General features: G+C 41.5%; 1 protein-coding gene across 6 annotated transcripts in view; it reads left to right on the forward strand.

Moving 5' to 3' along the window:
* Positions 1-5,125: 5,125 nt before the first annotated feature.
* Positions 5,126-14,914, forward strand: part of EXOC6 (exocyst complex component 6) — a 90,955-nt gene continuing 81,166 nt past the window's right edge. For 4 of the 6 annotated variants that reach the window (XM_050711838.1, XM_050711835.1, XM_050711837.1 and 1 more), the window contains exon 1: positions 5,266-5,378. In XM_050711838.1, coding sequence (XP_050567795.1) covers positions 5,296-5,378 — 83 coding nt within the window. In that variant the 5' untranslated portion in view covers positions 5,266-5,295. Of the gene's footprint in view, positions 5,379-14,914 lie in introns of all 6 variants that reach the window. The other 2 variants (XM_050711836.1, XM_050711839.1) reach the window with 2 other exon arrangements.

Raw genomic sequence — 14,914 nt, forward strand, 5'->3', positions numbered from 1 at the left:
GTCCCAGAAAGGGTAATTCCTAATCTCACTTTCAGCATGGTGGGTGAAGTCCATTAAAAATATATATATTAAATACTTAGCACTGTCTATGCTGACAGTCTCTTTAACTGCAGCTTCTGCACACAGTGTATAACGCAGCTGCAAATAAAGAAGAGGTCATGTATGACTGAAATCCATTGACTCTGGGCATCTCTAAGCAACAGCTGGCTTCTGAGAGGGAGATGGGGAGGGAGTAGCAGCATCCAGGAATGGGGAGAGAGCAGCAGGCTGGACAGCTGGCAGAGGCAGGATCATCTGCAGCAGGACAGGCTTGTGCAGGTATTGGCCTTGATGGACTTCTGCCCATGGATCTGTGGTCAGCTACAGATCCACCACTACATGCAATATCCTTCTCCACATTTCATCATCTAACAGTGTTTTGATATGGGTGTAAATCACTCCGGAGAGCCAAGTAGCTGGGCCAGGGGTGATTCTATTTTATTGTTAATTAGCTTACATATTTACAGGCAGCTGTGATACCTACAGCGTTGGCACAACAGAATGAGTATTGTTTATTTTAGTTGGTTTACTTTTAAAGTAAGCTTCTGTGTGAGTTTTTGGGAAAGAAGGGAGAAGACAAAGTACCCAAAGTCTATGTGTGATTTTAAGTGAGTTTGATACTTGCAAAAATGTTCACAAAAACACTCTGTATCATGCTCCCATTGCTGCATCCTGTTTTTCTTGCAAGTTGTGGTGTATGATGGCTGGGTGTAGGTGTCCAAGGTATTGCAGATTTACCTGGTTTCCTGTGCTCTGCCATAGTGGCTGCAGATGTACTTTCTTCTATCCCATGCCACGTTATCATAAGCCACTGTAACAGGGAATAAACAGTGTTAATCCAGATAAAAATGAGTAGGCACACTGTAATAATAGCCATGTTATTTGAAAAGAACAATACGCTTAGAAGTCTTTTATTGAAATTTATAGAAATTATTGAAAATCTTGCCCCAAAATAACTGTCAGTAGGTAAATGTTAAATGTCCTCACCATCTGGCTCCATGCTTCTTTCTGGGACATCTGACTAGGAGTTAGTCAATCTACTTAGTTGATCAAGCTTTGCAAAATAATAGCATACGTATTGGCAACTGTTAATCAATTCAAGTGCCCCTTGGGGGAAACAATGTAATCGGTCACATTTTGTGTTAAAGGGAACTGGATTGAAGACGAGTGACGTGATCAGGCTCCTGTGGGACAAAAGTTAGTGCAGAGATTAATCTGGGTGACATACCTTGCTCTTTGGAGGACCTCATCTTTCTCCTCTATCTACAGGCAGAATCTAGAAAGCCTGGTCAGATACGTAAGGTGCCAAGAGCTTGGTGCCATTGCCCCACACTGTGCTTTTCAGAAGACAGCTGATGGTTTGTAGAATGCCTACAGTAAGTCTACAGCACAGACTGATAAGGCACCACTGCAGCAGGCTGTTATTTTTCATGAATCTTGATTGCATCACATGCAGGAAATTAATTCACTGGTAATTAGTAACTTCAGGTATAACCAGTAACCTGCTCTTAGCTGCAAAGACAAGATGGTTGCAAAGAAGCTCCTAAAAATAGCTGGCATTTAGTTGCGGTGACAAGACTGGTAAGGATGGGGTAAAAGCCAGAGGAAGTCATAGTACTATGATTTCTTTCAGAACTTCTTAACTTTCAGTCAGAAACGTAGCATGAATGGCAGAACCTGAACAAGTGAGTATACAAGTCAGATACCAAGCTTATTAAATGTACAAATTCTTACAGTTATTGAATTTATTTTCCTGTGGTCACCCCCAAATTGATAGATTAACTTTTAATTTGGTGTCTGTTAAGATTAGGCTGAATAGTTACAGTACCCTTTCATCTGCATTTGTGTGACATCCAGTGGCTGGATGGGTCAATCACAGGCACCTGTTTCTTGCTAAAGGTGTAAAACTGGCTCATACCTCCTTTTAGAACACAAAAGATATAAAAGTATTGGCTATTAATGCTAACAGAATAATTGCTTAAATTTTGTTTAAAAATAAACAGGTAATTGAAGAAGCTTGTTCCAGGGAATGCTTCTCAGATTTATATGCACATATCTCATTGCAGTCTTCAGAGCTCCCTGCCACCTGCTACTGAAGTGAACTCACCTCCTCGGTGTTCCTGCTGGGCACAATACGTTGCCCCAGTCAGAAATGAGTAGTTTCTGTTTTCCTGCATTTAACTCTTGACTACACCCTTAGTGTTAAGGCTCATACTGATTTTGTCAGGCACTCTATTGAGATAATTTTGATTAAATCTTTTGAAATATCAAAAATAGTCTAACATAATAATACTGACTATGCCACACGCGATAGAATTTGGGTTCCAAAAATGTGTTTAAATTGAAAGCTGTAAAACTCTAGTCTTATGTTTGAAATAACTGCCTGAAATTAAAATATTTGGTGGCAGTTATATAAAGTATTTTCTTTACCATTATCATAATGGTCATGATTTGAGCCTAGCAATGCTCTGAACGTTTGTAGGAGTTTCTCCACACGCTTTTTCTTTCAGGTTTCCAAGCAGGTAATGTGTAGTAATGGTTTGATTTATTGCATAAAGGCACACACTCATATAAAATCTGTGGTTATATCAGAGTATTCTTACATGCTGTTATTATAAATAGCATCTGTTAATGCTAAGAATGAAAAAGGTGAGAACATAAAAGTTTCTCTGATTTTTCCAGTATTCTTAACAAGGTCCATAAACCTGCTCCAAATTCAGCAAATTTCTTATATGGCAGGCTTTTTATACAGCAAATGGAAAAATACAATCTTTTTTTTTAGGAATACAATTTTTAATCTCAGAATACTTAACAGAGAAATTGAGCATTGATACCTAGTGTTTGAAATAACTTTAAAATTATGTTTTCAAACTGGCTAGATTTCAGGATTAATACTTATTACTGGTGAACTATTACAACAATGTAGAAATATTACTTTTGCCAGAAATTTTCCTGTTAAAACACATGCATAAAAATGACTGTGGTGGCCTGGGTACTGCATACGAAGCAAATGTTACCAGCAGAGAAAGGAAAACAGCAGCTGTGCACCATTCTTGGACACAAAGTCCTCAAGAGTCACGAGGTTAGCGCAGGATCCGTTTTTTCATGCCTGGTTCTGCTGACTGCAGAGTCACTTAGTCAACGATAACAATCAGAATAAAAGTCCTCTCCTAAAGTTAGAGTGGTTTAATGCTAATCTGTGGCAAGGAAAAGCAAGTCAAATATGTCAGAGCAGTATCTGGAAGAAAACAAAGATCAGATATATGAAAATGCCCTTGCTGAGATCCAGTCCTTTGAGCTGCCTCTTGGAACTACCCTAAGGTATGCATCATTTAGATACTATTATATTGTTCATGATGGATTTCTTCCATTCTTTAGCTATTCTTTCAGTCAGCCTGATATATCAGCAACTTTGTTATCCTGACACTGAAATCTACAGGACAGTGGAATTTAATTTCGGTGTTATTGTCTCTGAAAAAATACAGAACAAGGGCATCTGTGCAAGTCTTTACTGGGACAAAGCTTTCGTCTACAGAAGGCTGGCTGTGGGTTCTCTATAAAGAAAAAAATTACGCTTAAACATGAAAATGAGGGGAAAAAAATCACTTTTTTTGTAAGCATTTTTTAACAGCTACATTTAAAAAGAATTAATTGCTTCTTATTCTTAATTTGTAATAAATGTGACTTTCTTTTCAATCACTCAAGATACTACTTAGAGTGAAGCATTACTATTGATGTTTGTAAATATCTGAAGATTTTAATTTTTTTTTCTTTTACAGATTATGGAAAGAATCTAATTAAAAAGTGATTGATTAGATCAATAAAAAGTGCAACTGAAAAAAAAATCTTTTGCATATTCATTCCTACAGAAAAGTAACATATAAAAGATTATGATGTAATGTGCCTAAGTATGTTGTTAGTAGCTGTAGACGAGTTTTTAAAATAGCCTGCCTGGGACTGTAGGCATCAGGTTGCAGTGGCTATCAGGCTAAAGAAAGAAAAATTAATTTACCCTGAAAAAAATGTGTCAATCTAGTACTTAAGTAATTTGATGACTGAAAAAAAAAGGGGGGGGGGAGGGTTATTACAGCATTTGAGTGATTTCTTGAAGGAAATAGTACTGCAGTGGTAGCCTGTGGGATTTTTCCTGTTTTCTTTCTGCAGCACACACTTTGTAGGCACTTGTCTGTATTTTGAATACTTCTTGTTTTAGTAGGTGTCATCAATAAATTCATCTGAATCAACATTGCACATGTTAAAACCATGAGCACAGACAAGATGTACACAGCCTCCAGTGCCTTTTGTTAACTAGCATCCAGGTGTAGTCGCACCAGGGCAGGGGGGATGATGAGTTTGATTACAGTAATTGAAAAGGTGGCAAACAGTATTCGGGCTGGCTGGCGTCTAGACTTAGATCCACTCGAGGCTGTGAATGGTTGTCAGTTTCTCGCTGGCGAAGCAGCCATATATCACCCTGGAGTTTTACACTTCGGGCCTATTTCTTTCAGTTGGCTTCCCGCTTGCGTGCAGATAACTTTGCCCAGAAAGCAGGTGTATCCTGTCTCCTGAGCATGCAAAACCCAAGGACTCGCTCATCTTCGGCCACAAACCACAAAGTGCATAATTTAAATAGAAGATGAGCTATTCCCACTTCATTGAAAAACGAGGCTTTATTGTACACGTGCCCACAGGACACCAGAAGACAGCCGTACTAACGCAGGAAAGGATGTGCCAGCCCCTAGCGAAGCAGAACAGCGAGTGAAAGGCAGCAAGGCGCTGCACCAGAAGTGCACTCGGGGAGCATTGAAAGCTCAGAGGCCCAAAGGAGTAAATAATGAAATAGACCAACCCCCGAGAAACAGACCATAACTAGCCCACAGGGAAAAAAAGGCCTTTCTTGAGCCTGCAAGGCTTCATCTCTAGCACCCCAGCACAGCGAGGGCAGCTCCTGGCGAGGCAGAGCCCTTAGGCAGGTCCCTCCGTGAGGGGCTGCGGCGGGGCGGAGGTCTGAGCCGCGCAGCACCGCCGGGCGAGCCCGGGGGACGGGGGGGCTCTGCCAGACTCCGAGGGCGCCCTCGGCAGAGCCCTTCCCCTGACGAGGGCTGCGGGGCACCGAAGAACCGTGCCGGACGGCGGGGAGCAGGAGGCGGGTCCCGGCTGCCGGTGCCCCGCGCCGGGCTCCGCGGCCGCCTCCGCCCTCGGTCCCTCCCCAGCACCTCCCGCAGCGGCGCGGCCGGCGGGTCCCTCCCATCCAAGATGGCGGACAGCCTCCCCGAGCATGATCGGATCCTTCAGGAGATCGAGAGCACCGACACGGCCTGCGTGGGACCCACCCTGAGGTGAGGGGCGGCAGAAGCCGCGGCAACGCCGCCGGCCGAGGGCCCTCTGCTCGCCCCACACCGGCCGGCGAGCCACGGCCCGGCCCGGCGCGGCCCGGCTCTGACAGCTCCTCCCCAGAGACCCCGCGGGGCTGCCCGCAGCGCCTCCGCCGAGAGCGGCGGCTCAGGACGAGGGGGCCGCGGCGCGGGCAGGGAGCGGCGCTGGGGCGGCCGCGGGCGGGCTGCGCTGACAGGAGGGCGGCGGGTAGGGCCGAGGCGGCCGCCGTGCCCCCGCCCCCGGCCGGTGTCTCCGGCAGGGGCTGGGGCTGGGGCGGCCCCGCTGTGGGCTGGGGGCTCCCGGGGCAGGGAGGTGCGGGGCGCTCCTCCGTGTGCGGGTCTGCGCTGGGAGCCGGGCCGAGCCCTCGGTTTGGGTGGTGGCTGTGTTGCTGCGAGGCGCCTCTGTCTGTGTGCAGCCCTTTCTAATTCGGCGCAGACGGAAACCGCCGCCTGAAATCTACCACCCCGGACAGTTTCCGCGTCCTGGGGATTTGACAGCGTCCAGAGCGCTTTCTGAGTGCCACGACCTCGATGGCTTGTCCCTTTTCGATATCACACTGGCAAATGGCGTGGGATGCGTGTCGAGGAAGAGGTTTAGCTCTGTCCTGTGGTGAGAGAAGCTTGCCAGTGCCAGGCCTGGAGGGAGTGAAGCAGGGTATGGGGAAGGTGTAGGGGGCACAGGGGTTTTCACCCCGCAGCTGCTCTGGCAGCCCGCTGGTCAGAGTCCTCTGAAATGAAAGAGCCCGGACACCAGCCAAACAAGGAAGAGATGGCTACAAGTTTACACATTATCTCTTTGGAAAGATATGGAGATCTTGTGCGCAGGGAACTGGAAAAAGCGGTTTGTGGTGTCAGCATGCGCAGGACGGAGAGCACACGTTGCTGATTCTCCCTGGAGAGCGTGTACTGGAGAGTGCAGGAGAGGGCAGACATGGGGTGGGAGGCTGGGGAAACCTTTGTGGAGGACTTACGGAAGGAAAATGTCCATTGCCCATGAAGCGTGTCATTTTGTGCTTCACAGTGAATGATGTTGTGGCCTGTCTGCAGCAGTTCCTCCAGCAATGAGGGGTCCAGGGGAGTTTGCGGTCAGGGAACTGATGCGGGGCCGGGGCTAATCAGCCCCTGAGCAGCCCAGCTGGGGAGCGTGGTGGAGCAGCCCAGACATCACCAGAGATGCTCTGGTCTCCACTTACTGTTGCTTCAGCACAGCCAGTACAGGGGGTGCACGTGGGGCACTGAAGCTGTGCGTCACATGGAGCTTCGTCTGTGAGCTCAGGCTGAGAGACAGCAGCCGAGATGTTCTCAGACTTGAGTTGGCCCTGAAGGCAATCTAGCCATGTTTGAGCTAACAAGCCCAGGCACACTGAAGCTGATGTCTGCAAAAAAAACCCACACCAAAACAGAAAAAAAACTTAGCAACAAAATATTAAATGTAATTGCAGTTTCACTACAATCTCCAATACAGAGCTTATATCAGATGTGCTATATGTCCTTATGCAAAGGACATACAGAGAATCGGGCTGAACAGTGGAAGAAGGCACATTTGGGAACCACAAGCATGGATAGGGGAGAGACATGAAATGGGGAAGGGACGATATGAATCTCTTATTTTGTGTTATGCATCTAAAATATTGTTCAAGTTTTTATAAATATAAATATTTAGATCTGTGATTTTTTAACGTGCTCCTGTTCTTCCTGTTTATCTTTATTTATATATACATATAATATGTGCGTATAGATATAAATATACCTTGTTATCTTACTGGCTTTTCAGAAATGTAGCTTTGCATTGGTGACTTTCAGAATTTTTAGAAAAGTGCACATTGGTCTGATTTAGCAGCTAGTGCTTATTTACAAACCCATAAATCAAGCTAAAGAACATTTACATCTGGCTGAGTGTTTTGAAAGAAGTCCAGCTGACATCACGGAAATATTCTGCTTTTTTATAGAAAGAGAAATGTTTAAAATCAAAACTGTCTGTTCAGCTGTTTGTTAAAATTTGTGAGTTGCTGTGTGAAACTGAAAAGTCTGAAATCTCAATTCTAATTTCAAGATCTGTTTCAATAAACAAAAGCTTGAACATAAAATAGAGCATTATTTTCTGCACAAGATACAGCTTTTACTTGTTAAACAATATAAACCAGAGAAATGAGTTTAGTAATTCCACGTGCAGTTGCCTAAGCCTACCACATCAAGCGATCCATTGATTTCCAGTCATAGAATTCATTCATACCAGTTGTGTCACGTAATGACTGAAGTTACGTTCGTTTCATTGTATGAAATGGAACATTTTAGTAATCTTTGGTCTGTAATGCTGGGAGAATATTTATAGCATTGTGACATGAAATGGAGCACCAACATACATTTTAAAATAGCAGAACAAAAGAGGTGAGCACTTTGGATAAGCAGCGTGAGGTAATACTTAATGCTGAAGATCATAGGATGTGCAAGATCTGACTTATCCTGAATTGTTCCTATTGCAATCTTAATATCTTCCTAATGTTTTACGAGGAAGTGTAATTTTTTTTTCTTTTTTTTTTGTGGGCCATATGTGGGTTCCATGGAAACGTGCTTCTGCTCCTATTTTTCTTCAGTGTTTTGTTTGCTAGCTTGGTGTAGATGTCTCTGCTAGTGTAGCATTTCGTGTCCTGCTGGAACAGCAGCAGCACTTGTGCGTAGGGTATTGATGTATCTTTTGCTGAGGGTGTTTTATGTGTTACTGACAGATAAGGAACATTGATCCTGCAGGTGATTTATAGTACTGAGATGCACACATGCACAGGAATGGGAAACACAGGTCCTTCACTGAAGGAGCAAAGGGACAGCTGGGAGAGCTGGGATTACTTACTATTTAGGAGCATTAACTCCTAAAAATTGTGCAACTTTCTTAAATATCAAATGCAGAGATTGTATTTGATTTTTACTTCTTTTAAGGATTAAGTGGATGAACTTACAGCTTTCAAATTGCTGGTACTTAACTTGCATCTCTAAATATAGTGGCGCACACAGAGTCCTTACAAATGAGATGTAAATCAACTGTACAACATACTTTTCATTAAATAGGTAAACTGTGTATATAGCAGGCCAGGATTTTTTTTTTCCTCCCGCAGACTCTGTGACTGTTTTATCAACATCTTAACATCTTTCTAGCTTTAATGGCTAACTAAACGTGGTTAATGACAACACCTGTTAAAGGCTTGTCACTCTCACATTTTTATATAATGTGTTAATATCTTGTAATTCATTTCTTATACATACTGTTGGGCTTTGCAAAACCAGGAAGAGAAGAGATGTCAGTGAATATTCGATCTTTACAAAGGAAAAGGTGAAAAACATGGTGAAAAGCAATATCCCTATTCCCCTCAAAAAATATCAAAAAGTTAATAACAAAAAAGTTTCAGGCCCTTATTGAACTTCATAGAAATACATATTAAAATTTCAACAGCTAATTTTTGAGTGTCTTCATACTTCTTGAACACTCTGTTGGACGTGCCAGGGTAACTAATAAGAAAAATTCTATTCAGAAGAAAATAACTGACCTTATCTGCTGGTTAGTGATATGTAGGTCCACAAAGGTCAAACAGAGAAGAAGATGCTGTTCCAGCAATGTCCCGATGTACTGTACTGAAGAGTCTTTTTCAGCTTGTGGTAATGTGTAATATTTCAAAGTCCTTTTCTAAAAACTGTATGAATTAGCTCTTAAACTCTAGCTTGGCAATGTCTAGCATAAGCAGAGAGCAGGCTTATTTTTTCATCTCGTGACCTTCACATCACTGAGTTTGTGGTGTTCTGGGAGCCCCATGTACAGCCTGTCAAGGGAATACCTCCAGACCTGCAATCAATAGGCTAAACAACTAATGCAAAAGTAAAATAAAATAAAAATTAAAAATTACAGGGGAATCAGTGATGGGAATTTTGTAGATAAAGTGAAGTTGGTAAGGAGGTGCTATGTCATTGCTATGTGGGATGTAAGCAGGATGTTCTCTGTGGCTTTCACCCATAATTGTAGCTCAGAAGTACTCCTCCTAAGTCAGTGTAAAAATGCTTGCAAGCGACTTTTCTCTCGCCCTCTTCCTGAAATCCATCATCACAAAGCTGTTGCCTCAGTAGGTCTTCTCAGTTGCTGTAAATTGTGCTGACCATGAAACTTCTTGACTGAGTTATTGGGGGGCTTCGTAGGAAGACATTGCCGGCATGTTATCTGAGGCTCTAGGCACGGCACTGACACAGCCGTTACATTGCTGCTTTTCTGCCTGGTGCTGCAAGAGGCTGTGGCGACCTTCCACAGGCGTAACGCTGCCTTGCTCTGATAAAGGCAATGGAGCTGCCTAGCTGCAAAGCAAAATCACTTCTGCTGGTGCTGCCTTTTTTTTTTTTTTTTAAAATGGGTTGAACGGAGTTTTGTGGTAGAATGTAGATTTCTTGTGAGCTTCGTAAAAGAATATGGGTGGAGTGTTAGAAGCCATTGATGAAAAAAATTACTCATCCTGAACTTCTGTTTTTGTTTTGCAGGAAAGCTAAAGCAAAAAAAAAGCGTGCTCCAGTAAGGCAGTCAGACATTGTTAGAGGAATAAATCGAGAAAGCAAGAGTAACAAAGTGGTGCAAGCAAGAGTGTTTTGTCTTTCCTTGATCAAGATTTCTAAGAAAATTTAGAGGTAGAAATATGGAGAGAAACTAATTCTGATGCTGTTACTAATTTATGGTACACAGTGCAATTGCAGAGACTTTGCCCAGACTGGGGTCTGTAATTTGTATTTCAGAGGTATTACTTTATCCGTTGAGGGGCCTGTCCAAAGCCAAGTAAATGAAGTGCCTAAATACTTTCTAGAGTATGACAGGATGCTCTGAAGCCTTGACATGATTTACTGAGAGTGTACAAGATTTACTGGTAGGTATAGTTTTGTTATGTGACTGTGTGTCTTTAGCAGTACAGTTAGCAGTAGCATAGGCAGTATGAATGATATTTCTAGATGTGGGAAGACAGAACAACATCAGCACAGTTGCAGGCTGGAAAATATTTTTTCTGAGTGCTTGCCTACGGACTGCTGGGATTTGTGATGTGGTTATCCAGTGGCAAAATGTGGTTGCCCTCATTTTTGCCTTGTGGTCATATTTGTCAGGTATGATTATCTAAAGGCATTTTTCCGTGTCCTCATAATTTTGTTTTTGGACTACGAGGCAGCAATTCACATCTGTTCTTTGCCAATAGCTTAGTCTTCTTTTAAAGGCAGAGCAAACATATTGGTCAATGATCTCTGTATCCTTTGTTTTGAAACAGAACTTAAGTGGTTTAATTATATATTTCAATTTCAAATAATATGATAATTAATATTTTACAATATTATAAGATATTTTTATGGTTCAAAAGTCACTCTGTAACTTTGTTAATAGTCTGTCTTCAAATTGTGCTGGGTTTTCTGGTTAATTTGTTTCATTCCCCTTCAGAATGAAGTTATACAGTAGCCCAAAGGAACTAGCAATTCCTTCTGTGTCAGCTGTGGGGATTTCTGAATCAGGTCATAGGATGTTCTCTGATGTATATGTATACATCGATTTATCTTTATTATAATAGCTATCTTGTATGTTGCAACTGGGTGCTATAGAGCAGGGAGAATAGCCTGCTCATTGAGAACAGTGTATCCTGAAAAACTGGTAGCTTGCTTGTAGCCTGTTGCAGGTTTTGTCACTTGGTGCAGGATTTGATGATATTCCAAATATTCAAATTGAAAGGCAAGAGTCAGATAAAACCACTGTCTATGTGAACAAGTCTATCGCTGTGTATATTTTTATAATGGAACAATAGATTTTTTTTTATCACTAGCCCACTATTTAGAGTCAAAACAGCATGAGAATACTGTATGCTGTAGGCTAATTAATTTGGCATTTGTTTATTCAGTGGCAGTACTGCATTTTTTATTTTTATTTTTTTTCTGTAAGCTAGCCTGATATTTCAGAAATTCTTCAGATTTGCCACTGGTGGCAAAAAAAGATCTTAGAAGAAGGTGAGGATTCGCTTCCATTGTTGCAAGTTTCAGCACAGTACTTCACTTTTTACAAAGGCTGAAACTGTTTGTGGGTAATATCTGCCTTGCGTTGCATTGCATTTTTACAAAAATCTTTAGGGTTGATGCTGATTAAGTCTGTCATGAAAAACGTCTGCAAGTCAGGCTATCTTGATCTTTTTAAATATTTATGCATCAGCTTCTGACTCATTTCTTGCAGTGGTTTCCAAATGGACAACTGCCAAATGAAGCTTTAACCTAACTAGTAACCTGTTTGGAGAATACTTCTGACATAGCTCTCTGCAATTTCATGAGCGTTACCAAAGAGCTTGAAATTGTTCCCATGTTTAGGAGACATGTTTCAAAATACATGAAAGCTTTTAAAATAAAGGCATCATCTACTGAGAGATCCAGAATGGTGTACTTACTAGGCAGTTGATGTAGTTTGTATCATTGTGTTGCATCTAAATGTAACCTTCCCATCATACAAATGGCTTACTTGCTGTGATATCAGGTACGTTCAGGAAAGCCAACTGTTATTCATGTAGTTTCTTCATATTCCTCAAGCTGAGGTCTTTAGACCCAGATTTTAGACCTGTACTATGCATAGGAAATGCGTTAATTTTACGTCCTGCACAAATGTCAGTCATGTGGGTACTTACCTGCATTTTTTTTTTCCCCAGAAGCCAGTGGCATACACTGTACCCTAGCTTTCTGTGTGCATTTCTGAACCATTGATCTGTGACTTTGCAATTTCCTCAATACAGATGTCTACCTGAGGAGTGCTAGCATAATTCAATTAAACATAAGCCTATTTTTGGCCGGTAAGTTCTAGACCATTTTCACTTAGAAGTTAGAGCAACTGCAGTTAAGCGAGTTTTGTCATGTTGTGTTTTATGGATTATACTACTAAAAGAAGTTTGTAAAAATCTGTGAGGACTGGTCTTTCTTAAATAATGCCAAGGGTAGATTTGCAAATAGGAAACTATTTCTATGGGCTGTAGTAAAATATTCAGTGCTAACTTGTTCAAAAACATCAAGCTAGTTTTGCATCAGCATCAAGCAATCAAATTAGATTTTATCTTACTTAAGGGCTTGCTATGGCTAGTTAAAAAACCCAGCTGTTGCCAGTCTTTCTGGCTGTTATCTGACGGTGGATGAAATGCCCAAGCCTAATCCCTGTCACCACAGACCTTGGTAAAACAATGACATCATGTTCAATTTGATGTTCATCTTCAGGTGTTCATCTCAGCAACGCATCTTTTCCTCATCTTGTCCATGTCTGCTAAGGAATTGCTTGTATGCCTGGCCAATTGTGTCCTGTACGGGAAGGAGTTAATGATCTGTGCTGGAAGCTGGCTGTGCCTCAGCCTTTGCCAGTCGTACCAAACTGGCAGGGAACTTAATCGCTGATGAAGGTGTTAAGAAGGAAAGAAGCAGGTTTTGGAGTGCATCAGCGCTGGTGGGAAGACTTGGGTTTGACACAGAGGACCTAAAAGATGTCTTTGAACAGTTCTGTACTGGGAGCTTGCAGAGAGGGCAAGGACAGGGACTTTTCTTTTTTCCCCTGTTCATAGCATCAGATTTTAAGAAGGGTGTTCAGCTCTAAAACTGAGTGGGATTTTCGCTGTCTCAGATAAAGTAATTTACTTGCAAAACTACAAGTGAGTGTAATTCTTGCAGTTGTCCCATGAATGAGAGCAATACAAAACTAAGAATGCATATGCTGTAGTACATATATCTAGGGGGATACTCTTGGGACACTTCAACTTCAAAAAGAAGTGTTTGCACTTTCAAGTATCACATACTTGAATATTAATACCCTCTATTCTCCTTTCTGTTACAGAACATTGGATGTTTCTGTTGGTAGCAGCTGTCTCTGGGACTTTCACAGTTTGCCAACTTCCTTATGCTCAGGGTGCCTTTGAACTACATCTACCCCACTGATATCAGTGAGGCAGCGTTTTCTTTTCAGTTTTGTTTTAGGTTAATTTCAACCTACAGTTAACATAGTTATTTTACATTATGTTTGTTTTGTTTTATAACCTTAAGGAATTGTAAGCAGGTAGCCAATATGCACTCCCTCCTTTTGAAATGTGTCATCAGTGAGTTGTCAGTGCCATCAAAGGAATGGACAGTTTTTTCTGCCATTTAGTCTGTTTATCAAGCAGATGGAGTATTGGAGTAAGTTAACAAATACTAGTACAAGTCAGTTAACACATGCTTTTACTTACTACTCAACAGAGAGAAACTGTTAGTTTTAGTTGGGCTTTTGAATTAAACTGAGACTTCTTAAAAGTCATTTTCGATTTTCTTCGGTGATCCTGGGAGACAAGAATATATAGTACAAACTGGATTTGTATGAGAAGAAATCATTTTATGTTTATAGGAAGAACGCAGCCTTAGAGAGTTACCTGGTTTTGTCTGTACTGAAAATAATACATTCTTAACCCATTTGTGTGTAAAACTGCAATTATTGGATATTTTATTGAATCTGAAACTTCTTGATTCCTAAAATAATATATTTACATCTGTGTGGTGTTGGTATACAAAGCCAATTGAAATAAATAACCTAGACATCTTAGTTATGTCCGTGGGCCTTTGTTACCTTAAATGTTCTGTTGAACCTTCATATAGCTCATGAGGGCTGTACAGAAACAATTGGTATGTATTTATCTTGAAGGTTATGTCTAAAGTGTCCCAGATAAAGAAAGCAGATTAGCTATAGATTGTAATAGATGGCTAACTATTTTTGGACCATACAGAATAGAAGTCTGATCAGATCTTCAAAAACAACTTAGAAGTTCAAATTTTCATTTCTAGATGAATCTCCGTTTGCTCCTAAAATGGAACAATTTATGTTACAGTCTGGGGAAGTAAGAAGGGAAAATAAGAATATTGCTTTATGGACTTGAGTTGCCTATTTTATTTTCTATGAAATAGCATTGGTTCCACCTATGTCTGCTGTATTCGTTTAGGCACATGAAACAGATGGCCAGACTTGGCATTTTGTTATGTGTCAATAGCTGTTACCAAAGCGAGTGGGGCTGGCACTTTCTTTGCTGTTTTTTAATCTACTATTACAGCACAAATTTGGAAAAAAAATAGTACAGCACTTGTTTTTCAGTTTCTTGCTTCATACATCAGTAAGTAGCACAAAGGCTTAGCAGGAAGAGGCATCTCCTTGGTCAGCAGTGTAAAAACAGGAAGGAGGAAGTCTATTGCAAATCTGGGTTTGCTGATTATCAGTTCATGTTTCACTGCAGAGGATGTCCATTAACAGCCATCAGCGTGCTACATTGCTTATCCAGAATGAACAATGACTGCTGTAGTGTTGCTACTACAGAATATGGACCCTGGTTATAGGAAGTAATGTTAACTAACAAACTGTACTCAGCCCTTTCCTGCTCATAGAAACAGGATACTATTAGTGAGAACAATTCACAGAAACTGCACATACAGGAAAACCAGGCAAGTAAAGCATACCAGCTAAGCTA

Source organism: Cygnus atratus, chromosome 7, assembly GCF_013377495.2.
Source record: "Cygnus atratus isolate AKBS03 ecotype Queensland, Australia chromosome 7, CAtr_DNAZoo_HiC_assembly, whole genome shotgun sequence".
Classification (NCBI taxonomy): Eukaryota; Metazoa; Chordata; class Aves; order Anseriformes; family Anatidae; genus Cygnus; species Cygnus atratus.